Source organism: Martes martes (genome assembly GCF_963455335.1).
Source record: "Martes martes genome assembly, chromosome: 10".
Taxonomy (NCBI): domain Eukaryota; kingdom Metazoa; phylum Chordata; class Mammalia; order Carnivora; family Mustelidae; genus Martes; species Martes martes.
Genome location: NC_137898.1, coordinates 102,985,480 through 103,012,148, shown reverse-complemented (window position 1 = coordinate 103,012,148; position 26,669 = coordinate 102,985,480). Strand labels below are relative to the sequence as shown.

General features: G+C 40.2%; 1 protein-coding gene across 10 annotated transcripts in view; it reads right to left on the bottom strand.

The window, feature by feature from the left end:
• SIK3 (SIK family kinase 3) overlaps positions 1-26,669 on the bottom strand; it is a gene marked incomplete at its 5' end in the record, with an annotated part of 246,167 nt that overhangs the window by 94,948 nt on the left and 124,550 nt on the right. For all 10 annotated transcript variants that reach the window (XM_080817464.1, XM_080817469.1, XM_080817468.1 and 7 more), the window contains 2 exons: positions 19,733-19,796; positions 22,932-23,048. In XM_080817464.1, the coding sequence (XP_080673590.1) occupies positions 19,733-19,796; positions 22,932-23,048 (181 nt within the window). The remainder of the gene's footprint in view (positions 1-19,732; positions 19,797-22,931; positions 23,049-26,669) is intronic.

The following is a 26,669-nucleotide window of genomic DNA, read 5'->3' as shown; positions in this document are numbered from 1 at the left end:
ATCACCAAGACAGCATAGTACTGGCACAAAAACAGACACATAAACTAGTGGAACAGAGTAAAGAGTCCATATATGGACCCGCAACTCTATGGTCAAATAATCTTCGACAAAGCAGGAAAAAATATCCAGTGGAAAAAAGACAGTCTCTTCAATAAATGGTGCTGGGAAAATTGGACAGCTATGTATAGAAGAATGAAACTTGACCATTCTCTTACACTATACACAAGGATAAACTCAAAATGGATAAAAGACCTCAATGTGAGGCAGGATTCTACCAATATCCTAGTAGAGAATATAGCAGTAACCACTTTGACATCGACCACAGCAATTTCTTTCAAGATATGTCTCCAAAGGCAAAGGAAACAAAAACAAAAATGAACTTTTGGGGCTTCATCAAGATAAAAAGCTTCTACACAGTCAACAAACAAAAGTCAACAAAACAGTCAACAAAACAAAGAGGCAACCCACGGAATGGGAGAAGATATTTGCAAATGACACTATAGACAAAGGGCTGATATCCAAGATCTATAAAGAACTCCTCAAACTCAACACACAAAAAACAGATAATCACATCAAAAAATGGGCAGAAGACATGAACAGACACTTCTCCAAAGAAGACATACAAATGGCTAACTGACACATGAAAAAATGTTCTTCATCACTAGCCATCAGGGAGATTCAAATCAAAACCACATTGAGATACCACCTTACACCAGTTAGAACGGCCAAAGCAACAAGACAGTAAACAACAAGTGTTGGAGAGGATGTAAAGAAAGGGGGAACCCTCTTACACTGCAAATTGGTGCAGCCGCTTTCAAAAACAGTGTGGAGATTCCTTAAGAAATTAAAAATAGAGCTACCGTATGACCCTGCAATTGCACTACTGGATATTTACCCCAAAGATACAGATGTAGTGAAAATAAGGGCCATCTGTACCCCAATGCTCATAGCAGCAATGGCCACAATCACCAAACTGTGGAAAGAGTCAAGATGCCCTTCAATAGATGAATGGATAAAAAAGATATGGTCCATATATACAGTGGAATGTAATGCAGCCATCAGAAAGGATGAACACCCAATTTCTGTATCAACATGGATGGGGCTGGAAGAGATTATTCGAAGTGAAGTAAGTCAAGCAGAGAGAGTCAATTATCATATGGTTTCACTTACTTGTGGAGCATAAGGAATAACATAGAGGACATTAGGAGAAGGAAAGAAAAAGTGAATAGGGGGAAATCAGAGGGGGAGACGAAGCATGAGAGACTGTGGACTCTGAGAAATAAACTGAGGGTTTTGGAAGGGGGAGGATGGGTGAGCCTGGTGGTGGGTATTAAGGAGGGCATGTATTGCATGGAGCACTGGGTGTGGTGCATAAACAATGAATCTTGGAACACTGAAAAAATAAATAAATAAATAAATATTTTAAAAAATAGTTGGTAAATGGGTATCAGTTTGCATATGTTAAGACTGAGGTCTATTAGACGTCCAAGTGGAGATGTCAAGTAAACACGTGGATATGTAAATCTAGAGTTCAGAGAACAGGTCAGGCTGGAGACTTAAGATTCAGAAGCGAAAAGTTTAGTGGGTCATACGAAATCAACTAGGGAGTAGATGGGCATAGAAAAGAGAAGAGGTCCCAGGACTGAGCCAAGGAGTACTCCAAAATGTAGACATCAGGAAGATGAGGAGGATCTGGCCGAAGAACCACCACAAGAGACTACTTTCTTAATTATTTAGACTAGTGTCAGTAAATGACAGACTCAGAAATCTACACACACCAAAAGGGGCGGGGGAGGTGAGAGAAAGAAAAACTTAACTACAAATGGTTTTATAGTAGAGGTATGTTCAAAGGAAGAATGAAAAAGGCTATCAGCTCTGTAGCCAAATCAGGCCAGAGTTCACAGAAAGCATAACTTTTGAGAAGGGTCATGACAGCGGAGTAGCAATGCGGAGGACGGAAAAGCATAGCAGGGCTTTTGTATCTTGTGTTCTCACACCTCTTCCAACCGATCCTCTGAGGCCAACAATTTCTTTACAGGTTTCATGAAGGAAAAAAAAAAAAAAAAGGACAATATTCCATGAGGAATTAGGAAATAATGCAAAGTTTTCTAAGTCCGCACTAGCTTCACTCCACCAAGGTATATGCAAGGGTGTCTAGTAGACACCCTTCTCTTCTCTTGCCTTCACATTTATCAAAAACACTGAAACCTATGTCACAGTCCACCGCTCCATCCAGATTCTGCTAGTTACTTGGGAAATGTCAACAACCACAAGGATAATCTTTAGATAATTTAGCCTCATGATTCCCTGAACCTTCTTTATCTCCAGTGACCTGTAACTCCATCAAAGTCCGGCAACTATTCCTGTGGTGGCCACATTTTGAACGTGCCTTTGCTCGACATTTTTCTACCTCTGAAATATTAAACTTCAATAGTATACCAACCTCTTTCTTAGCATAACCTTCTAGATCAGCAATGTCGAATAGAAATAAAATGTGAGCCACTTATATAATTTAACATTTTCCAGTAGTCACATTAAAAAGCAAAAAGTATCACTCATTTCAAAATGAATTTTTACAATTTATTCTCTCTAAGTTAATGCGTCAGTCCCAACCCGATCCTTACAGTATGTGACCAAGACAAACGCCAGCACTGAGCTGTCACTACCAATCCCAGGATGCGTTTTACAGCCCATCCCATTTCAGACATGACATTATCTATAGTCTAGATATGGCAAAATAGGAGTTGTGTTTAACGAAAAAGTATTTTGCACTGTGTGTGATAAAGAATTTGGCCTTGCCCAGAGAGAAGATCTGGCCTTTTCCCTTGGTTTCTGAGAGATAATCTCTGAGCCCTTGGAATGTTACGTGAGTGACGGGAGTTTGTCTGTTCCCCTGTAGGCTGGGATCATGCCAGACGGTCTAACAGTATGATTTAGCAGGGAACTGGTCACACTCATCTAGTCTTAGGGTAGAGACTGGCCACACTAGAAAGACCAACAATGTGGCTTAAGCTGGGAGTCTGGGGTCACGCAATACCAGACTACCTGGAGACAGAGATGAAGCATACGGCAATCGTATGCTTCAAGGTTGTGCCCTTGAAGCTCTGAGCACAGATGATGGGCTGAGCTCCCAGGGACAGGAAAATGAAAGCTCTGTGTTTGGTACTTCTCATGGACTCTTGTATTTCTTCCCTTCGCTGATTTTAATTTGCATCCTTCCCCTGTAATAAACTGCAACTGTGAGTATTACAGCTTTCCAGGACTTCTGTGAGTCTTTATGTCAAATTATCAAAGGTGAGGGTCATTTGGGGAAATTTCCAAACTTGTATTCGGTGTCAGACATGATGTGGGCTCTTGGAGACTAGGCTTTACCTTTGTAATTAGCTAAGTCTCTCAGCTGGCCTAAAACTCAAAAGGCACACTGCCTTAGTTTTTAAATTTACTTGTAAATTAAACAAAATTCAAAATTCAGTTCCTCAGTGGTACTGCCCACATTTCAAATGCACAACAGCAACCTGTGGCCCGTGGTTACCGCACTGAGCCGTACAATCTCGGACTCTGATCCCTCTGATCCTCTTCCGCCCACCACGCTTCCTTTCCAATTCCCTCGACACCTCAAGCTTTTTTAGTTCCTACAACTCGGGATCATTCATCCTGATCTCACTGGCCCTCATCCCCCGTTCAGCCCACGCCGATGACCCAACATTAATTACTTTATTGCCAGTGGCTTCAATTCCTTTGCCAGTGGCCTTTCTTCTTCTGCACATGTCCTCTAAACCCCACCAACCGATTCAACTGTTCTTCTTACCCAATTGACCCACAGGCTGTCAAGGATCGCTGGGGAAAGAAAGCACTAGATCCCGTATAATGGAACAACGAGTTCATGGTTTCCCACTGCTGGGCCTTCCGTCAACTCTCAGCTGTCCTTAATCACTCCCTCTTTCACTCCCCCAAGTAGCTAATGTCACCTTCCCCCCGTGCATCCAGGTCCTTATCCTTTCATGCTTAGCCCACAGGTGCTGAAATGGCCCCCTACTTCAAGTAGAAAATCAGACAACAGGCTACGTACTTTCACATCACATTCTTCCACCCAAAACACCACCTACAGCCACATGCGTCCTCTACCTTCTTCTGCCCTCTCTGAGCAACCAGTTGCTGGTAACCACGTTCACAGCTCGAGAGCCTCCTATTCATGATGCAGCCACACAGACTCTCTCTCCCAGATCAGTTACAGACCAGCTCACTACTGTGTCCTTAACCTGACCGATGATCAAGTCTCAAATTTAAACAAAACATTAACAAAACTCCCCCTTGCTCTTTGTCAAGTACTGAGAGAATCTGAGACTTCACCAGAATTCAACAACTTACTCTGCGACAGATGCATGAATGCTGGCAGAAGACATGAGACACCCCTCCGCCCCCAGGCCAGAGACAAAGGACTTTGGTAGTTAGGGGACAGCAAGCAGTAGGACCATCAACATATTCGCTTCGGTTTCCCAAATCCTAATTCTCACAGGGTGATGTGACAGAGACCAGGTCACATGTGCACGTTCAGCTGGAGGCATTCAAGGAGAGGAACCTGTAACATTCCAGTTGCTAACGAATAATTGCTACCAGTGAGGGCTTACTACACAGCGGGTCATATTCTAAGCATTTTAATTTTTTTAAAAATCTTTTAAAGTGAAATATAATTAACACAACATAAAATTAACTACTTTAAAGTGTACACTTCAGTAGTCTCAATATATCCACTATACTGGGCAATCATTACCATGATCTAATCTCTCTAGAACATTTCCATCATCCCAAACAGAAATGCTCTACCACGGGGCGCCGGGGTGGCTCAGTGGTTAAAGCCTCTGCCTTCGGCTCCGGTCATGATCCCAGGGTCCTGGGATCGAGCCCCGCATCGGGCTCTCTGCTCAGCAGGAAGCCTGCTTCCTCCTCTCTCTGCCTGCCTCTCTGCCTACTTGTGATCTCTGTCTGTCAAATAAATAAATAAAATCTTTAAAAAAAAAAAAAAAAAAGAAATGCTCTACCAATAAGCAATTAGTCCTAGCTCTCCCCACCCCCATCTCCTGGTGACCATGTATCTGTTTTCTGTCTCTACAGCCTTGCCTTTTCTGGACATTCCATATAAATGGAATCACATAACATGTGGTCCCTGGTATCTGCCTCTTTACGTAACAATGTCTCCTGGGCTTATCCATGCTGTAGTTTGTATAAGTACTTCATCCTCTTTACTACAGAATACTATTCCCCTGCAGAGCTCTATTCACATTTTATTCATCCATTCAGCAGTTGGAAATGTGACTTACTTCAACTTCATCGCTACTACAGGTAATGCTGCTATGAACATGCTGTATGAGTCTTTGCACAGAGTAAGCACTTTATTTTTTTAAAAAGATTTTATTTCGTTAGTTAGTTAGTTATTTGACAGAGAGAAAGCACAGCAGGGGGAGCAGGCAGAGAGAGAGGGGGAAGCAGGCTCTCCACTAAGCAGAGAGCCCAATGCGGGGCTCGATCCCAGGACCCTGGGATCATGACCTGAGCCAAAGGCAGACACTTAACCCACTGAGCCACCCAGGCCACTGAGCCACCCAGGCGTCTGCACCCTAAGCACTTTAAAAACAGTCACACAATCCTTACAACAACCTTTGAGATAAGTAGTATCATCATCATTGTCATCCTCACTATTATTATTCATTTTAAAGATGAGGACACTAAGAGAGTGGGGTTAAAACACTTGCTCAAGGTCACCAAGGCTGTAAGCAGAAGAATGAGGATTTGAATCACAGCAGTTTGACTCTATCCATGTTCTTTTATTTTTTTTTTAATTTTTTAAAAAAATTTTCAGTGTTCCAAGAGTCATTGTTTATGAACCACACTCAGTGCTCCATGCAACATGCCTCCTTAATACCCACCACCAGGCTCACCCAGCCCTCCACCCCTCCCCTCCAAAACCCTCAGTTTGTTTCTTAGAGTCCACAGGCTATCCATGTTCTTAACAACTAACCATGCTGCTGTTTATGTCACTTCGAATCCATTTTCTCTGTCCCCACTGCTGCTATTTTTCAGATACTCCCCAGCTGTCATCTGTCTTATCGCCAGTACCCTCCTAAGAGCTCACCCGGGCTCTAGTCTCATCACCCTTAAATACATACTTGTTTTGGCTCTAATGTGCCCTTTCTAAAACCTAACTTGGATGGTCATGACCCTTGCTTAAAGTCCTTCTATGGCTCACTATCATCTAACAGTGGATGAAATTGCAGTGAAATCGTATGTGGAAATCCATAAGCATGTTAGGTTCGAAAGCAGAGATGCTATGCTCTTGTTGAAGAGGAGGGAAAAATGGGGAATGGCTGAATGCATTTGTGAGGAAAACATGCCCCCCAAGCCTGGCCTCACGTATCTACTTTCTCAGAGAAGCCATCTTAGATATTTCCAAAGAACCCTTAGAATTTCTGTAATAATTCAAAAACCACCAGCACATCCCTTAATCCTCTTTTAAAACTAGCTCTAGTTCCCTAAATATACAAAGCTGTTTCACACCTTAAAGTCTTGACTATGTTACCCCTTTGGAAAACTGATTTCTACTCATCAAACTTCTCCTACTTGAAAACTGTGCTCAACCATTACTTCCTCCAGACTTCTCTAACCCACTCCTTGCTCCAACAATTGCAAATACTGCTTGCCGTCTTTATCACATTTCTATTGTTGGTGTCCCTTATACAAAACAGAAGATAATATTCTAGATTCGGCATGATTGCCACAAAGGGTTAAGAGTACTACCAAACGGAGTTTGGAATCAAGCAGCCAACTACTGCCCCAAACAGATTTGTGTCATAATCTGCCAACATTAGGATAAAGTCCCCGGCTCTAGACCTAGAGCAGAAACTTCCAAGCACCATGACTCAACACCTTGAGCAACCTTGCAAAATTCTGGACCAGAGCAACCATGTTTTTCAGTTGGATACCAAACCTGTCAAGTACTGCTAACTAAACAGCCCATGAAAAAGCCCCAAGTGGAGTCCCAATAAAGTTAACGATCTCCAACAACTGCTAACTTATCGATGCTGCCCGTCGGTCCTTCAGCGGGTCCCCTTATCACCTACTCCCTTCATTTCCTTTACCTGCTATTCCACGATCTCACCTCAGCTTACAAACTGTTATCCCACTTTTCAAACACTAGTATTAGGTAGTCAGACTCTAAACTTTAATCCCCCAAACACCAATCTCACACAAATACTTCTACAAACTTACCAGCCTTCAACTCCTCCTCGAGGAATGCCCCCATTAAATCTCTCTCCCTCCCTCAAATCTACAATTCCTCTGGCTCTACATGCTCCTTCCTCTCAAAATAAACTACAAAGTCAAATATATAATAAAAAGACAACAGGGGCACCTGGGTGGCTCAGTCAGTTAAGCGTCCCAACTCCTGATTTCAGCCCGGGTCATGATCTTGGGATCGTGAGATCGAGCCCCTTGCCGGGCTCCATTCTCAGCAGGGAGTCTGCTTGAGATCCTCTCTTTCTCCCTCTGCCCTTCCCCTCCCCCACCCCATTCTCTTTCTCTCTCAAATAAATAAATCTTAAAAAAAAAAAAAGACAACACACATTCAACCAATGCCCCTTTTAGTTACTGACCCTCTCTCTTCCCTTCTCACCATAGCCAAGTTTCTCAAGAATCATTTATACCCCTAACCTCCTAAGGATGCTGATTTTATCTTAGTGGTTGCTCTAGGGATTATAATGTGCATCTTAATTTATCACAATCTACTTCCAACTAACATGGACTTGATTCTGGTAAAATATAGCAACTTTATTCCAATATGACTCCATTTCCTCAACCTTCCTTTAAGTACTTACGTTGCATCAATATATGTGAGAAATGCAGAAATAAAGTGTTATAAATAGTTCATGAAGCTCTTTTTGTCTTTTAAAGAAGAGAAGAAAAGAGGAAAAAGTATATTTATATGGGCTTTTATTTCCTACATATTCATCTTTTCTGATTTTCTTTATTTCCTCCTATGGATTTAAGTTACCATTTTCTGTCATTTCCTTTCAGCTTGAGCATTTCCTTACTTGTATAGCAGGTATGCTTATAAGAAATTCTCTCAGTCTTTGGTTACTTGGGAATGTGTTTATTTCACCTTCATTTTGAAGGATAGTTTCGCTAGATACAGAATTTATGGTTCATGGGGCTTTGTTTTGTTTTTTATCTCGGCATTTTAAATATGTCAGTCTACTGCCTTTGGCCTCCATTTTTTTCTCATGGGAACTCAGCTATAAATCATACTGTCGCTGCCCTGTATATGATGAGTCATTTTTCTCTTGCTGCTTTCAAGATTCTGTCTTTGCCTTTCAGCAAATTGGCAAAGTGTGTCTATGTGGATCTCTTCTGGGTTCACCCAACAAGATTCACTGAGCTTCTTGAAACTGTAAATTATTGTTTTTTTATACATTTCAGAAGTTCTTGGTCATCATTTCTTCGAGTATTTTTTTCTGTCCCTTTCCCTCTTTCTTCTCCTTCTGGGATTCCCATTACAAATATACTGGTACACCTGATCTTGTCCCACAGGTCTCCAAGGTGCTGATTATTTTTCTTCAGTGACTTTCTCTCTGTTCCTCAGATTGGATTTTTCACTATTAATATTTCAAGTTTGCTGGTTCATTCTTCTGCCACCTAAAATCTGCTACTGAACACACCTAGTTAATTTTTCATTTCATTTACTGTACTTCTCAACTCTAGAATTTCCATTTTGTTCTTTTTTATCATTTCCACTTCCTTACTGAGATTCCCTAGTTGTTGAGTCACTGTCGTACTATTTTCCACTTAGATATGGTTTCTTTTAATTGTCTGAACAAATGTATAACAATTGCCATGAAGTTTTTGCTAAAAATAACATCTAGACCTACTCAGAGGAAGTTTCTTTTCTTTTTTTTTTTTTTTTAGAGATTTATTTATTGGTTTGTTTATTTATTTGACACAGAGAGAGAGAGATCACAAGTAGGCAGAAAGGCAGGCAGAGAGAGAGAGGAAGGGAAGCAGGCTCCCCGCTGAGCTGAGCAGAGAGCCCAATGCAGGGCTCAATCCCAGGACTCTGTGATCATGACCTGACCCGAAGGCAGCCGCCCAACCGACTGAGCCACCCAGGCAACCCTCAGAGGAAGTTTCTATTGGCTACTTTTCTTCCTGCGTAGGGATCACATGTTCCTGGGTCTTTTTCTTCAACATCTAGAGTGTTTGTTGTTGTTGCTGTTGTTCTTAATAAATAACATATTATAGATAATAAGTTTAACCAATTCTGGATTATGATTTTTCCCCTTGAGGACTGTTGTTGTTGCTGCTTTTGTTTTGTTTGTTTGCTTGTTTTTTAGCAACCTTCTTGGAAATAATTTGAGAATCCGTCCCCCTGTGGTACGAAGCCATTGATTTTTCTGCTAAATTAAAAAAAAAAAAATTCTTGGGGCACCTGGGTGGCTCAGTGGGTTAAAGCCTCTGCCTTCGGCTCAGGTCATGATCCTAGGGTCCTGGGATCGAGTCCCACATCGGGCTCTCTGCTCGGCAGGGAGCCTGCTTCCTCCTCTCTCTCTGCCTGCCTCTCTGCCTACTTGTGATCTCTGTCTGTCAAATAAATAAATAAAATCTTAAAAAAAAATTCTTATTTTTATTCTTTAGTGTGGCCTCCTTAAAGTTATCCCTGTGTCTACACTGATTATTGATCAGGCCAGCAGACTTTTCACCCTCTGCTGACAAATCTACCAGTGAGTTCAGGAGTATATTCAAGGTTCAGAAAGTTTCAAAGTCAGCCTCGGCTTTTACTCTTTGCTGGGCTTTCTCAGGACTTCCAAGCAAATACCAGTCCCCCAGTAAGCCAGATGTGAATGAAGAACTTACCTTACCCTGTTTGTGGTTCTCTCATTAACAAGATCTCCTACTAAATTTCTGGCTAGTTAACCATTCTGCAGCCTGCGCAACCTCTAGCTAGCAAAGCTCCGAGCCTTCCACATTCGTTTCCTACCAAACTTGCTATTTTTACTGACAACACAACTAGGCATGAGGGTTTTTTGTGTTTTTTGGTTTTGTTTGTTTTGTTTTTGTCTTTTCCAGATCATGTCAGCTGCCTCTGGATTTAAGGCCAGCCCAGTCTTAATAACATTATACTTTCCCTTGGGGAGGGAGAGGAAAGGCTTTAGGGGCTCAGGCAAAAGGCCAAAGCCTCTCATTATTCTTAACACAAATTCAAAAGATTTTCATGAATTAAAGCTTCTCAATTTAATGTTTGCCACCAATTCATTTTCAGAGCCCTAATGGTTACTTTTGACAATCCTGCCACTACTGTATTTTTTCTTTAGATATAGTATTTGCCAACTTCTCCACTGGGTCATTGCAAAAAGTCCTGTTACTTCTACCTATCTCATTATTTTCAATTTCTAATCCGTATGTATTTTAGAGTGTAGCTATTATATTATATAACATGTTTATGTAAATATATTTGAATAAATTAGAGCATACAATTTAAATGGTGGTATTAACATGTTCTGTCATCGACTTTAGGAAACATTCTCTAAAACTCTCCACTTCCCCTTCCTCATTATGCACTCACACCTCACCCCACTGCATTCTGATTTCTACTCTTATTACACTAGTGAAACAGCTCTAAGAGCACTGAGAACATCTCTGCCACCAAGACAGCATCCTTACCCTATTTTATTCAATAATGTTCCTTTTGAAATTCCTATTTTCCTTGGCTTTTATAATATCACAATCCTATTCCATCAACAGCAATTTTTTCATGTACTTCATGGCCTTATTTTCAACATAAGTACTAATGGTACTAAGGGTCTTATCCTTAAACCTATTCTTTTCCGTATGATCCCACATCGATGACCAACCACCATCTACCAGCTGATGAAACAACATCCTAGGCTCCATCCTCTCTCTGACTTCCAGAGTACATTATCCGATGACTTGATGCGCAACTTTCACTTAACTGGTGCCTCAAACTCACCATGTCTAAAATAACACAGTTCATCCAATTTATTTTTCACTCTTATATTCTCAATCATAGCAAATGACACTACCATTCACACCAATAATGGGGTCAGAAATCGAAAAATCATCTTAAAACCCTCTTATTCATTTTCTCCTTGAACACTGATTTTCAAAAGATTTATTAGTAATCCCCTGAATGCTTAATTGATCTAAAATCCAAGAATACTGGTCACTTCTTTTATATAGACAATGATAAAACAAAAGCTTTAAAAAGAGAAGACGGAATTGTTATTATGGAAGTAGAGGAGAGGCCCCTGTCTGTGCCTCAATCTGAGTAACACTCACCGAAGAAAAATCTCTCTCTCCCTCTCTTTCGAAGGGTATTTAGTAACAGAAGGGTAAAATAAAAATCTTAAAAAAATAAAAAAACAAAAAAAAACAAATGGGGCGCCTGGGTGGCTCAGTGGGTTAAGCCTCTGCCTTTAGCTCAGGTCATGATCCCGGGGTCCTGGGATCGAGCCCCGCATCAGGCTCTCTGCTCAGCGGGGAGCCTGCTTCCCTTCCTCTCTCTCTGCCTGCCTCTCTGCCTACTTCTGATCTGTCAAACAAATAAATAAAAATCTTAAAAAAAAAAAATAACAGGAGGGTAAAAAATACTTCATATTGATTGCTGCTATGTCCATATCCTAAAATTTCATAACAGAAATTTGGTTTCTATTTGTAATAGAAGATCCTCCCCAAAATACTTCAGTGAAGTGTTTTTATACAGAAGACGGGATTCCTCAACCTGGTGAATGGGGAAAAATATGTACCCCAGAGTCAGACAGTTCTTGGGTTAAATCTCAGCCCTATTACTGATTAGTTATATCTTGGGCGAATTATTTAACTTCCTTGAATCTCTGTTTCTTTGTAAAATGATGATAAAAATATCTGTATTTCAAGATTAAAGTGAAAGAGATGAAGTCACTACCTTACTTCAATACCTCCTCATCCTCGGATACTACCATATAGCTTCCTAACTGGCATTGGCATGTTCCATCTCAATTCTTCCTCACATGGCAACAATTCAAGGTAATGTTCAATTCTTTTATACTCTTGGTTCATTCATGCACTCACTCTTCCATTCAGTGAACAGTTACTGATCATTTCCCTTAGAAAATATCTGAGTCCAATAGTATGAACTGGAGAGCAAGAAGAGCCGTAGAGACAGATACAATGTGAGCTGACATGGCCCCTGAACTTCTGGAGTTTGGTGTCTGGTGGAAAGAGAAACCATTACATAATTACAAAAATAAATGTAAAACCACAGCAGATATAAGTACCACTAAGAAAGGACAGAGTGTAATGAGAGGGTGTGATAGGGGAATTGGCCAAGTCAGAAATGTCATTCAAAGCCCTTCATAATTTATTGAGCATTTCCTATCTGACCAGGCTCATTTCCGGGCATATTCTCACATACAGCCTATAATTAAAGCATACTAAACAACTTAAGGAATATAAATATGCCATGCTTTCTCTCATCGTGAAATCCTTCAAATAGGCTACAACATTTCTGCAATACTCTGTTCCTCATAGTTAATTCCAGAAAGAATCCAACGATTCTTTTGCCTTAAATCCAACGATTTAATGCCTTCATCCATGTGACGCTAATCTGAATCACCACCTCCACCTGGTGATTGATTTTCTCCTTTGTACATGCCTAGCATTTTATGGGGAGATATTCTGAAATTATGCCCAAATCCTGTCTTCTTCAGTATTAGTTTCCCAGGGTGCTGAAACAACTAATCACAAGGTAGGTGACGTAAAGTAATAGTAATTTATTCACTCACAGTTCTGGAAGCAGTAAGTCCAAAACTGAGGTATCACCAGGGCTTCACTCTACCTGGAGGCTTTAGGGGAGAATCTTTTCTACACCTCATCTAGCGGTGACTGTCCGTGTTCCTTGACTTGTGCTTGCATCACCCTGATCTGCTTTGGTCTTTTTCAAGACTGTCTTGGCTATTCTGGGTCCCTTATAATTGCACACAAATTTTATAATCCACTTGTCAATTTCTACAAAAATGTCAGCTCCGACTCTGATGGGGATGGCACTGAATCTAATTATCAGTTTGGGCAGTGAGTGGTATTGCCATCTTAACAATGTTAACTCATACAATCCATGAACATGGGATGTTTTTCCCATCATTTAGATCTTCTTAAATTTATTTCAACACTGTTTTGTACTTTTCAGACCATAAAATTTGCATTTCTTCTGTTAAATTTATTCCTAATTATTTTATTCTTATTGATGTTATTGTAAACTGAATTGTTTCCTTTCACTTTCGGATTGCTCGCTATAAGGATATAGAAATACAACTGATTTGTGTATACTGCTCAACACGTAACGTATATTGCGTATCCTGCAACCTTGCTGAACTTTTATGTAGTTCTTATAGTTTTTCAGTGGGTTCTTTAGGATCTTCTATATATAAGATTATGTCATCTGTGAGTAGAGTTAGCTTTACTTCCGTTGTTCCAATCTAGATGTCTTTTATGTAAGTCTTTCTTTGCCTAACCACTGTGACTAGAACCTCCAATACAATGTTTAAATAGAAATGGAAAGAGATGAAATCTTTGTTTTATTACTAATTGGAGGAAAAAAACATCTAGCTGATCACCATTAAGTATGATGTTAGCTATGGGTTTTTCAGAGATCCTTTATCAGATAAAGAAAATTCCCTACTACTTCTAGTTTGTTGAGTGTTTTTATCGTGAAAAGATGTTGGATTCTGTCAAGTGCTTTTTCTGCATCTGATACAATTGTGTCATTTTTGTTTCTTCTTTCATTGATATGATGTATTACATTAATGGCTTTTGTAGTATGGATAACCAACCTTGCATTCTTGGGATAAGTTCCACTTGGTCATAGTGTGAAATTCTTTTTTTTTCTTTCCCCCCAGAGAGGGTTGGGGCGAGGTGTTGGGGGAGAGGGAGAGAGAAAATTCCAGGCAGGCTCCATACCCAGCGCAAAGCCTGAACCAAGATCATGACCTGAACCAAAATCAACAGTCAGACGCTTAATCAGCTGAGCCACCCAGGCACCCCGTTTGTAATTAATTCTTTTTGCATGCTAACTATTTTGTTGAGGATTTTTGCATCCACAGTCACAAGGAATATTGCCCTGAAGTCCTCTTTTCTTGTGGTATCTTTGTCTCGTATTGGCATCAAGGTAATACCAACTGACCTCACAGAATGCATAGGGAAGTATCCATTCTTATTCTTTTTTAAAGAAGAGTTCTTTTTAAGAAGAATTGTTATTAATTCTTCTTCAAATATCTGGTAGAATTCACCAGTGATGCCATCTGGGCCTGGACTTTATAGGTAGTTTTTTGATTACTGCTTCAATCTCTTTACTTAATATGTCTACTCAGATTGCTTATCTCTTCTGGAATCAGTTTTAATAGTTCGTGTCTTTCCAGGAATTTGCCCATTTTATCTACATTAAATGATCTGTTGGTTTATAATTGTTCAGGTATTCCTTTATAATAATTTTTATTTCTTTAAGGTGAGTGGTAATGTCTCCTCCTTCATTTCTTATTCAGTAATTTGAATCTTTCTTTTTCTCTTGGTCAGACTAGCTAAAGATCTGTCAAGTTTTGTTGATCATTTCAAAGAACAAGCATCTGGTGTCTTGACTTTCTCTATTGTTTTTCTATTCCCTATCTAATTAACTTCTGCTATAATCTTTATTGTCTCCTTCCTTCAGTTTGGTTTAGGTTTGGTTTGTTCTATCTTTTCCAATGTCTTTTGGGCTTTTTGTTTTTAGCAACAGAGCATGCATGAGCAGAGTTGAGGCAGAGGGTGAGGGAGGGAGGGAGGACAGGAGGGAGAGGATCTTAAGCAGGCTCCATGCCCACCAAGGAGCCCAATGCAGGGCTCAATCACATGACCCCGAATTCAGGACCTGAGCTGAAATCAAGTGTTGGACATTTAACCGACTGAGTCACCTAGGCTGCCCTACATTATAATCTAAAAAAAATTTTTTTAGTGAAGGCTCTAGGGTTTACTGTATATATTTTATCTAATCCAAATGGGCTTCTAACTTATGTTAGCTTAATTTTCCAGTGATTATATGGAACTATTACTCTTTTATAGCTCTATTCCTTTTACTTTTGTAGTAATTTTTAATAAACATCACATCAATTAATGTTACAAATCCAACAATACATTGTTATAATTATTGTTTACTATCTGTAGTGATTTCCTCAGCCCACTGTAGATTTTATCACATACCTCCTTTGTGCCATTATTGGCAAATATATTATACATATATTACATTATAGGGAATGTATTTTATTTATATATATATGTATGTATATATAAAATTTCATACAACTGCTTCTTAAATATGTTAAGAGGAGAAAGGAGAAAAGTATGCATCTCTTCTGTCTTTAACAATTATGTAATTACCTTTATTGGTATTCTTTTTTTTCTATGTGAACCCAAATTACCATCTGGGGTTACCTGCTTTTACCCTAAAGAACTTTCTTGAGTATTTCTTGTAAGGTGGGCCTCTCCGTTTTCCATGATAAGGGAATTCTCTCATTTTTTTATTATTGGGTGAAGGCTTTATTTTGCCTTCATTTTTGAAAAATAGCTTTACTGGAGGTATGATTTTGGTTAATTAGTTTTTCTCTTTCAACACTTTGAAAATGTTATCCTATTGCTTTCTGGCCTCCATTTTTTGTGCTGAAAAGTCCAATGTGAACCTAAGGGGCTCCCTTTAAGTGACACCTCATCTTTCTCTTGCTGCTTTTGATATTTTCTCCTTGTCTTTGACTTAAACTATTCTTTCACAAGGTATCTGTTTGAGGATCTCTTTGTGTGTAATCCTACTTGGATTTTGTTTAGCTTTCTGCCTATGTAAGTTATTGTTTTTCAATAATTTGTGAAGTTTACAGCCATTATTTCCTTGCATATTTTTTCTTTTCCTTTCTCTCTTGTCTTTTGGTACTCCCATTAGACATATGTTGTTGCACTTGATACTGTCCCACATTTCTCTGAGGCTATGTTCATTGTTTCTAGTTTGTTTTTCTCTTTCTTCTTCAAGTTACATGATCTCCATCAATCTATCTACACAACTGCTTCTTCTTCTCTATGTCAAGTCTAGAGTTAAGCTTATCTAATGCATTTCTTTATTTCAGTTATTTTATTTTCCAATTCCATATAGTTCCCATGTGGTTCATTTTCTTAATGATCTTTATTTATTTATACTCTAATTTGATGTGACATCATCATCATATCTTCCTTTGGTACTTTAATTGTGAGTTACTTTATTTCTGTGAACATGTCTATAATGGCTACTTTAAAGTCTTTTCCTGATAAATATGACATGAGGGGTCTCTGACAGCTTCTTGGCTTGTTTTTTTTCCAGTGCATGGCTCATACTTTCCTGCTCCTCTGCATGTCTCATATTTCCTTATTGTTGGAAACTACATATTTTAGATAATGTATCATAGCACCTCTGGGTACTGGTATGCCTTTCTCCTTCTAGAACATGTTATTGTTATTTGCTTATTTGTTTAGTGACTAGTGGACTATTTTAGTGAAATTTATTCCCCCAACCACAGTGTTCAGCCTCTAACGTTGTTCCTCAGGGAAGCACAGATTTGGTATATCCACAGTTATCCTCAGATCACTGGATGATCAAGGTTCGGGAGGGCTCTCTGTCTTTCCTTGACCACACCCAGCTGTTAGACTCCAATAATTGCTGGCAGGTTGCTCTACTGTTTTCAACAATGCCCTGGGGAATAAACTGGTCTATAAACAAGCCAATCAAATTCTGGTTCCTTTGAAGGAATAGTTTCTGAGATCAGTGTTTGATTTTTTGTTCCGGTCTCTGGAAGGCTGTTGTAATTTTTATTCCCTGGATCTCTCCTAGAGTATAATGTCTTTTACCACAACCTCCGCTATACTTTAGAATACTTTTAGGCTTCAAGTTCTTCCTTCTCTGTTGCAAATGAAATCAGTTCCTCTGTGAACAAATTAGGAGTGATCAGTTTTATGGTTTGTTTCTCCCTCTGGGCAAATCTCTGAGCCAGGGCTCTAAAGCTAGGTGTGGGGGACAATGGCAAAGTTCTATGTGAGTGGTACTTCCACTGTAGGAGCTGAGAGCTCAGTGAAAGGAGATGGGACACAGGCTGGGGTCCTCTCAGTTTTCTCCTCCTGGGATGGAACAACCAACTTACAATCTGAGGCAAGAATGATCTGGGCTCTAGTATTCTCAACATGCCACAACCAAATTCCACAAGTAGGGGCTAGGCCAAAGGGAGTCCCTGCTCCCGCATGACATTCACCTAGGACTTGGCTGCAAAAACAGGCAGCTGGGGACAGGAAGAGAATGCTGATATCGTATTCCTCCCAGGAGCTAAGAGTCTAGGTTGGGGTTGGGGGGACCTGTGTTCTAGGCCACAGTAGTCCTAATTGGAATTTCTACCTCACTGTGCTGGCAAGGAGGAAGGAAGGAACTGTACTGGTTTAAAAACCACTCTCAGAGGCACCTGGGTGGCTCAGTTGGTTAAGCATCTGCCTTCGGCTCAGGTCATGATCCTGGAGCCCCAGGATCAGAGTCCTGCCTCTGTCTCCCTACTCATTGGGGAGTCTGCTTCTCCCTCTGCCTCTGCTCTTTCCTCTGCTCATTCTCTCTCTCAAATAAATAAATAAAATCTTTTAAAAAAAAAACGCACTCTCATTTCTTACCAATTTTCATAGATGTTCTTGAATAAATGTCTCTTCATTTGCTATGCAAACTTAGGACCATGGTTTTGGGGGTTTTTCATCATTTTCATGTTTCATTGGGAAGAGGGTCAACAGAGCTCCTCACACTGTCATGACAGAAGTCAATCTCCCAGCTGTTTTTTTTTTTTTTTAAGATTTAATTAACTTATTTATTTGACAGAGAGATTACAAGTAGGCAGAGAGGTAGGCAGAGCGAGAGGAGGAAGCAGGCTCCCCGCTGAGCAGAGAGCCTGATGCGGGGCTCGGTCCCAGGACCCTGGGACCATGACCTGAGCTGAAGGCAGAGGCTTTAACCCACTGAGTCACTCAGGCGCCCCCTACCAGCTGTTCTTTAACAAGGATGTGAAGGATCAATATGTGTGTGATCGAGGACTCTCTCTGTGTGATCTCATTTAATCTTCACAACTGTGGGGCAGACACTACAGACAGTGCTTTTACAGATCATGAAACTGAATCCCAGAATCATTTAATAACTTCCTCCAATTAAATCAACAAACAGTGGGTAAGGAGCTGACTCCAAACCAGGCCTAACTGCCTCCAAAGCTCGTGTTCCTGATCATGCCTATTTTTTCATCTTCTATACAGATCCTTTAAAAAATCAGAGCTCATGAGCAGTTATATCCCTATGCAGTCACAATGATTTCTTTAGGAAATACAACATTTTCTTCCTCATCTGCATCTTTTATAATAACACTACGTGAAGTCCTACTCTGTTTCCTCATGCCTTACACCACATTTCCATAAAGAATCTCTGACCAATGGACTTTATCTTTTCTGTACTTTTTAAAATCTGTTTTCCTGAAGATCTACCTGCTAGATCTGATGTGCAATGGGTTTGGGTCTTTAATTATTATAAACATTAAAACGACAAGGTCTCTTTTCTCCCAGGATTACCTTTGTGCATAAGCACATACAAAAAGCCAATTAAAAATATTATCAAGAAATGACGATAACTCCTTTAAAAAAGACTGAAGCTTCTTAGGCCCAAATTATAAGATTTCAGGGAAAATTTAACACACACACACACACATACACACACACAAAATCCATACAGTCACAACTGACCAGTCATTAATAAGAACATCACACTTTAAAAGTGATCTCATGCTTTTAAATGTACTTAAATTAGGAAGCACCAATATTTAAAACATAAAAAAATTCTGACCACAATTGAAACCAAAACACAACTAAAAAAATAAATAAACTAGACAAATGTAAAGTATAAGAAGAAACCTTTCTCTTTACTTACAAAACAAAACAAAAAAATTAAGAAAGAATAAAAAGACATGTCAAAGCATATTTGGAAATTTAGCTTTTACCTCAGCTTGGCTCCATTTATCACTGTTATAAAAGAAATATTTTTGGTCAGTTTTTACCACCTCAAAAAGTCTGATTTCCTGGTAGCAGATTCCACTGCTTAATTCTGATGCTGCGTGATGTCTCAGAGGAAAAAATAGTTACTGTAGACAAAACCTCCCAACAGAAGAACCATCCAGGGAACGGTGAACACATGGTACGGAATATAGTTACATGTTATATTTAAACAAAGTTTAAGGAAAGCATTAGAATGAGACTGTTTGCTCCCAGTGTCTCTTTTCTCACACAACAGAGGCCCACACACCAGGCAGCTCCACCACATGTGGTAACCCCCAGTGGAATCTGGCACAGCAAAGACCCTCGGTCCCACGTTCAGTAGGGGTGTTTGTTTTGGGAGATCTGTAATCTCCACTGTCAACACCTCGTTGGAATAAACAAAACAGCTTTGCGGAGGAAACAAAGACAGTGAAGGGACTTAAGCAGGTAAACCAAAATAAATTAAAATTCTTGATCGAAAATGACAGCACTGAGGGACAGCATCAAGTGACAGCTGCTCAAGTGGCAAAGGCACTGACCAGTTATTTTAGGTTCGCTAGGGTGTGCTCGATAGCTTTTTAAAGAATGCAATAGAGGTACTTACCAAATATTTCCCCTCCACTAGCATATTCTGTCACCAGATAAATCATCCGCTCTGTCTCCATAACCTGGTACAAAGGCAGGAAAGCGACAGACAGTGACACAAATGACAGGCTGATATCATAGGAAGAGAAACTAATGACTCCTCTTTTGTCATTTGAAATATTAATAACCATTACTGCTTAAAGGAAACTTAAAACACCAGAGCGGGGAACAGGCATAAATGCTATAAAGAAGAAACAGGGAAAATAGGCATTCGTCCTCGTTCTTTAAAGTAGGACGTGTTTACTGCTTGAGAGACCCTCCTTTTGTTGTTCCCGGAGGCCTCTGCAATCTCGTAAGCTCCACAAAGGTGAGAAGCAAAGAAGCTGCCAAGAATCAGAAAGTTCACGTTCAACATTGATCACTTCAAGTTCAAAAATAACCCCCTCACCCACAAAAGCCAATCAAAGCGAAGACTGGGGAAGGCAAGGGGAACCACATGTGGATATGTTTTTTTTAATGGAAATGACAACTTTCCTCTCTGTATCCACTTATTCAAAATGGGGAATAATAACGTAAATACTCAAAAGTTCAAGTAATCTACTCATTTGCATTTTGTTTTGGTCCCTATTTTGCCTTTTTTACTTAGTTGTAGTGTGTTGGCAATCCTTTCTTCCTTTTTTACCTTTCACATTAAATATTTTTTAAAGTAATATATGAGCATCTATGCTCATGATAAACTTCTTAAATAGCTGTTGTATTTTTAAAAAAAGGCCAAAGATTTCCTTCTTCCCAGCCCCCTCCATTTTATTCTCCCAAAGGAAACACTGTTAATAAGGTAATTTATTCTGTATCATTCTAGAGCAATGTTGACCATTGGAAAGAAAATATAGGCCTCATATATAATTTTAACTTTTCTTATAGCCACATTAATAAGTTAAAAAAATGCAATTAACTCTAGTATTTTATTTAGCCAGTGTACCCAAAATATTATCATCTCAAAAAAAATTTAATCATAAACTACTTTGGTTTTCACATTAATGAAAAGTATTAAAATTAAAAATTCAGTTCCTCATTCACTCTAGCCACATTTTAATACTCAATAGCCATGTGTGGCCAGTGGCTATCATACTGGAGAAGAGAATTTTAGACTTTCACCGTAAGTCACAGTTAATTATTTTGCTAAATTATTTCTCAGTTACTTGATCGCTGACATCTTTACACATCAATACCATATAACAGCATCACGTGTTATAACCACAGATCTTCTGAATGGTTTCATGGTATTCCGTCATATAAGTGCACAGTACTTTTCTAATCTAGTAACTGTATCATCCTCTTTTTCTCTTTAATTTTTAAGAACTCTCTATATTGGTGATATTAGCTCATTGTTTGTTACATGCATTGCCGCCAGGCTCTTCCTGTATGTTGATTTACATAACAATAACAAACATAAGTGCTCTAAACATACGCAGGTGTTGAGAAAAAAAAAAGAAAAAAGTAAATGTCATACTGTACATCTCTTTTGTACCCCTGGGTGTACAGACTTTTATTGACTGCAAATGTTCCTTTCCTGTTAAATTTTTCAGTAGCTCAAAATCTTTCTTACACAGTTACCTGTATTTGGCTCCCTCTAGAAACTGACAGGACTGAAGTTTTGGCAAATGACCTGAAAACTACCTGGATACTATTTACAAAAACAACTTGACAGCCATTCACCTTGGCAGCCTGGAATCCCCCATTAACAATACTAGCTGCCAGAGAGCAAAATTAAAGCTTAAAAGAGGACATAGTTCAAAGTCAGGGCTGAAAGTATAAGAACTCCTACCAGCTAATGAAATCTTGGGTAAGAAAGATCAACTTGGATAATTTAGTTATAAGGTTAATACCAACAAGTTAACCTCTTGAGAAAAGTCAGCCTCATAAACCCCGCAACTATTTAGAGATGATTTATTTTCAAAAGTGAGGTCAAGAAGTTTACTCAGTCGATCAGGATAGGAAGGAAGCAGAGGTTAGACACCTCCGAGTTTGCAGACACAAGGCTTCAGGCAACACCAGGAAGCTATCACGGGTCTGCTTCTGGGGCACGATGTAGGCGTGGCTCAACAGAACTGAGTCTGATAAATTTCAACAAGTCTGCTCCTGCTGATCTAATTCATTTCATGATGTGAGCAGCTGACGCCAGGAAAGAGCCCTAGAGCTGTAGCCTTATTCACACACACTAACATCACGACATGCTTTCTTTTCCATAAAATTAACAGACTGTGAAAGCCCGCCCATTGAGCCTCCACCCTCACACACGGTGCCATGCCCGCGCCAGTGACCGTTACTGCAGACTAACAGCAGCAGATGAACTGAGTGGGTGGCCACTTCCTGGACAAGTAGGTGATGGCTGTTCTAGTAGAAAGCAATGAGCAGGGCTGGCCCTGGGCAGAGGCAGAGCTGTGGCTGCCTACACACTGCAACCTGAGAAGCACCCCAAAGCCCCACCCCTCCCAAAATATCTCTTCCACCAGCCTGCTAAGGCAAGGTCCTCTCTTCCTATCTGGCTTGAAATTCTAGTCATTAGATTTACTGCTTTTGCAGTAAGGTAAGGGAATCGTTGAGGATGGCAGGAAGTGTGCACCGTTCTTGGGAAGCTAAGAAAACCAGAATGGAAATCTCTTCCATTACACCAAATCAATCTTGTGCTTATCAAATGCTACCTTAGGAAATGAAGTCTAGGGCCCTACTAGAAAAGAGGTGGGTTCTGACTGACATAGGGGCCATACTTAAAATACCCTTTGCCATCCTAAGTCATACCGGGATCACAGAAAGGAGTATTTAAGGAATGTTATAAAAAGATAATGCTCTATTAACCTCTAGCTTTTCATCCCTAAAAATTCTCTGTTCCTTTGGCTTTTCCATTTTGTTTTAGGATTCGGATATACATAATTAAGTTCTTGTCATCTTCTGAATAATCCTCTGGCGTAATCCCCACACAGAATGGTCCCATGTTTTAAAGAACACTTTTAAAAGGCTTACGTGGGTAAGGCGGACTTTACTAGTAAAGAGCCAGATCAAACCTGAGTGCCGAGTGGGCAGGAAAACAGTAGGATAAACGTGTGGACACAGAAACCAAGAAATGCTGCAGATGTTCACCCAGACACCTTTCCTTCTACACACACAAGTGGCTATTCTGGGTTCTTCGCTCCCATAGGCTATATCACTAAGGAGCCTACCTGGTACAGCCTGATGATATGGGGGTGGCAAAGCATTTTCATAATTTGAACTTCCCGGAAAATCTTCTTCAAGTTTTCTTCATCCAGCTGGGTCTTGTCTATGATCTTGATAGCAACCTGAGAACAGAGGGAGAAAATTTACTCTGATGCATGATTAAAAGCAGTTCGCTACAGAAAATTAAATCCACTTTAAGACATTACATTCCACATAACGCAAATTACCAGCATTTTGTTTACAGAATGTCAATGAAGAAAGTTATTTTACTCTTTTTAAAAAGTCAGGAAATGGATTCCTAGCAAGTTGGTCTCAAAGGAACAGATTCCAAAAGCTAATGGGTCTTTCTGCCATTTCTTAAACTGCTCCAACAGTAAAACCTTAAGACAAACAAAATACTTCCTAACTCCACAGATGTGATCACAGTCTGGGCAAATCATGCTTTTGATGCAGACAACGGTACGCTGGGTCTCTTATGAAGAGGAAATGCTTAAATGACAAATAAAGGACAAGTTAGTATAAGATTCGACCAGAAATTCCGCTGGTGCATCCCACAGCTCACCAGGTGCTAACATAACTCGATAGTAGTAGTGGTGGGGTATGGTGGGGTAGTAGCAGAGTCACTATATACTGAACATTGCTGGGCACCAAGCAGAATTCTTAATGCTTTCCAAGTACTAAATCACTGATAACTCACAATACCTTACATTACTGTTAACCTTATTTCACAAATAGAGATGAAGTAATTTACCCTAGATTAAGTCATTTACAGCTAGTATGCACCAGATCCAGGACACTAAAGCCCAGGCTGGTTGCTTTACAGTCAAATTCTTAATGGTAATGTTCTAAAAATCTGAAGATCTTTCTGTACTGTATATACACTGCTTAGCAACAAACATCTATTTTGCCCATCATTGTTAAGATATCCAGCAGCATATACATTTTTTTTTTAAGATTGTATTTATTCAACAAAGAGAGACACAGTGAGAGAGGGAACAAAAGCAGGGGGAGTGGGAGAGGAAGAAGCAGGCTTCCTGCCGAGCAGGGAGCCCAATGCGGGGCTCAACCCCAGAACCCTGGGATCATGACCTGAGCCAAAGGCAGACGCTTAACGACTGAGCCACCCAGGCGTCTGGCACATGTATTTTAAAACAGAACGAAAGACGAAGAATTTTTTTTACTCTACCAAATCTAAACTTCTTCACTATTCTTAGTGAAATACTCAAAATACTATGTTGCCCTGAAATATATCTATATCTCTGTCTCAGTTGATCAGCAAATAATCAAAGAATATTAGTCTGATGAAGGACCAAACAAAGCTAAATTCTAGCCCCTTCCAATTCTTCCAATTCTATGATTCTACACTCTGAGAGAGGGAAAGGAACCTTACTGGGAAAAAGAAAAAAACCAGGGGAGCAAAATACCAATAATAAAAATGCTCAGCCCAGAGCAATAAAGACTATATGGAACTACACAGGGTAGATGATTCAAATGTAAGAATGACTAACGTAAAAGTAACTTTGAAGTTGTTTCAGGTATTAGAATGAGGACTGATGGGAGAAAGGCCCAGGGAGACAAATTTCAGCTCAATTCCAAGAGCGTACAATCCCTGCCTAATGATGGAATGTGATAAGGTGAGCTGAATGTAACTTAAGCTACCAAGATTCAATCAGATACAGCCTTACCCTCAAGGAGCGCACAATCTAGGAGGGGAGAGACATACACGAAACAGACAACAATGCAGTGTTGGAAACAGAATCAACAAACCTATAAGCAAGGTATGATGGTAGAACAGAGAATGGAGGGGCGCCTGGGTGGCTCAGCGGGTTAAACCTCTGTCTTCGGCTCAGGTCATGATCTCAGGGTCCTGGGATCGAGCCCCGCATCGGGCTCTCTGCTCAGCGGGGAGCCTGCTTCCTCTTATCTCTCTCTCTCTGCCTGCCTCTCTGCCTACCTGTGATCTCTTGTCTGTCAATTAAATAAATAAAATCTTAAAAAAAAAAAAAAAGAACAGAGGATGGAGTATGACCTTCACGGTGGGGGGGGCGGGGGGGGAGAAGCAGACATGGGGAAAGACTTCACAAACAAGGCAGAACTTGAGAAAAGAAAGAACTGGGATAGGCTGAGAAGGGGATAGGAAATTTTATGAGGAGAAAGAGCAGAATCATTAACAAATCACACCAGCTGTTCGATCTCCTAGAAGAATCTTCTATCATACCACCCTGGACAAGGGGGACAGCTCAGTGGTAGGGCATCTGAGTGCCTCTCATTAGCATTTCTACTTCTCCTCATTACTGTGCCGTATCACATACAGGACCTTAACTCCAGCAACTGGTCTGGCATCTGTACCTGGTTCTCCAAGAACAGCTCCCAAAACACAAAAATCACAGTACGCAATGTCCTCTTACAGAATAAATATATGGGTTTTAATAGTAATTAATTATTAATAAATGCTTACACATGAATAGCACATTATACTTGACAGATTGTTTTCATATACATAACAAGCTTAGAAACTTGCAGCCATATGCCCGTCACAGAGCTCCCCAACTAGTGTGCTAGAAATGGGTTACAGGTGTACCCAAGGCCATGGGTAGGTGGCAAGGGATCACCTCCAGCCTCAAGAAACCTCACTTGAGGGGTGCCTGGGTGGCTCAGTGGGTTAACCCTCTGCCTTCAGCTTGGGTCATGATCTCAGGGTCCTGGGATCGAGCCCTGCATCAGGCTCTCTGCTCAGCAGGGAGCCTGCTTCCCTCTGCCCTCTCTGCCTACTTGTGATCCCTGTCAAATAAATAAATAAAATCTTAAAAAGAAAAAAAAAAAAAGAAACCTCACTTGCTTACCATAGAGAAAATAATTATTTTCTATGTGTGCCATGAGAATGGAAAGCAATACTAAGATCTGTTGATTGTCAACTGTCCAAGGGCTGGGCCTCAGTTCGCCTAACCTGCCCGTGCCTGCCAGTGGACAGCACAGAAGCAGCGGTGGGGTAGAGGGTGGAGGTGGGTAATGAGGGCCTTCAACACATTGACCATATTTTTGTACTTTTTCACCCGCAAGAGAGAACTGAGTCACACATTAACTGGGAGAGTCATAGGGCCTCCCAATTCACTCCTCCGATGAACTCCTTCTGAATTTCATTTGCATTCTGAGGCAGTAAGATTTTCACAACGGCAGAGAAAACTAAATCTAACCATCTATGAGAACACAGCTGGCTACAAGATCTTATATCCTACGCACCTAGAAACTATTTTTAATTCGATAGAGATAATGGTATAGTATGGATGTAGTTCTGCATTTCATAACAAGTGTATCTGCCTCCCCATAAAGGGACTAGGGCCCCACATACTGAAATGCATTCTTATCTTTTCAGGGGAAACTGCATTAAGTATGATCTGTTCTTCGAAGGTGGATGCAGAGAGCTTTTAAACATAAATCCCGTCTTCACCTCAGTGAGATGCAAGATGCAACAAGACCCGGGCAAAGCTTGGCCTCGCACCTGAACATGGAGTCAAAAGGACGGACTCTGGTGTCCAGCTGCCTGGGTTCCAAGTCTCAGAACAGCCCTTTTAATGTATAACCTTGACCAAGCTATGTAATTTGTCTGTGGCTCCTTATCTAAGCAATGTGGGCAACAGAACCTGCTCTAAAGGTTGCTGGGGACCTAAGTTCATGGCTGCAACCTGCTTAGCACACAATGCCCGACATGCGGTGAACAGGCCTTCCGCGTTAATTACAGGGAC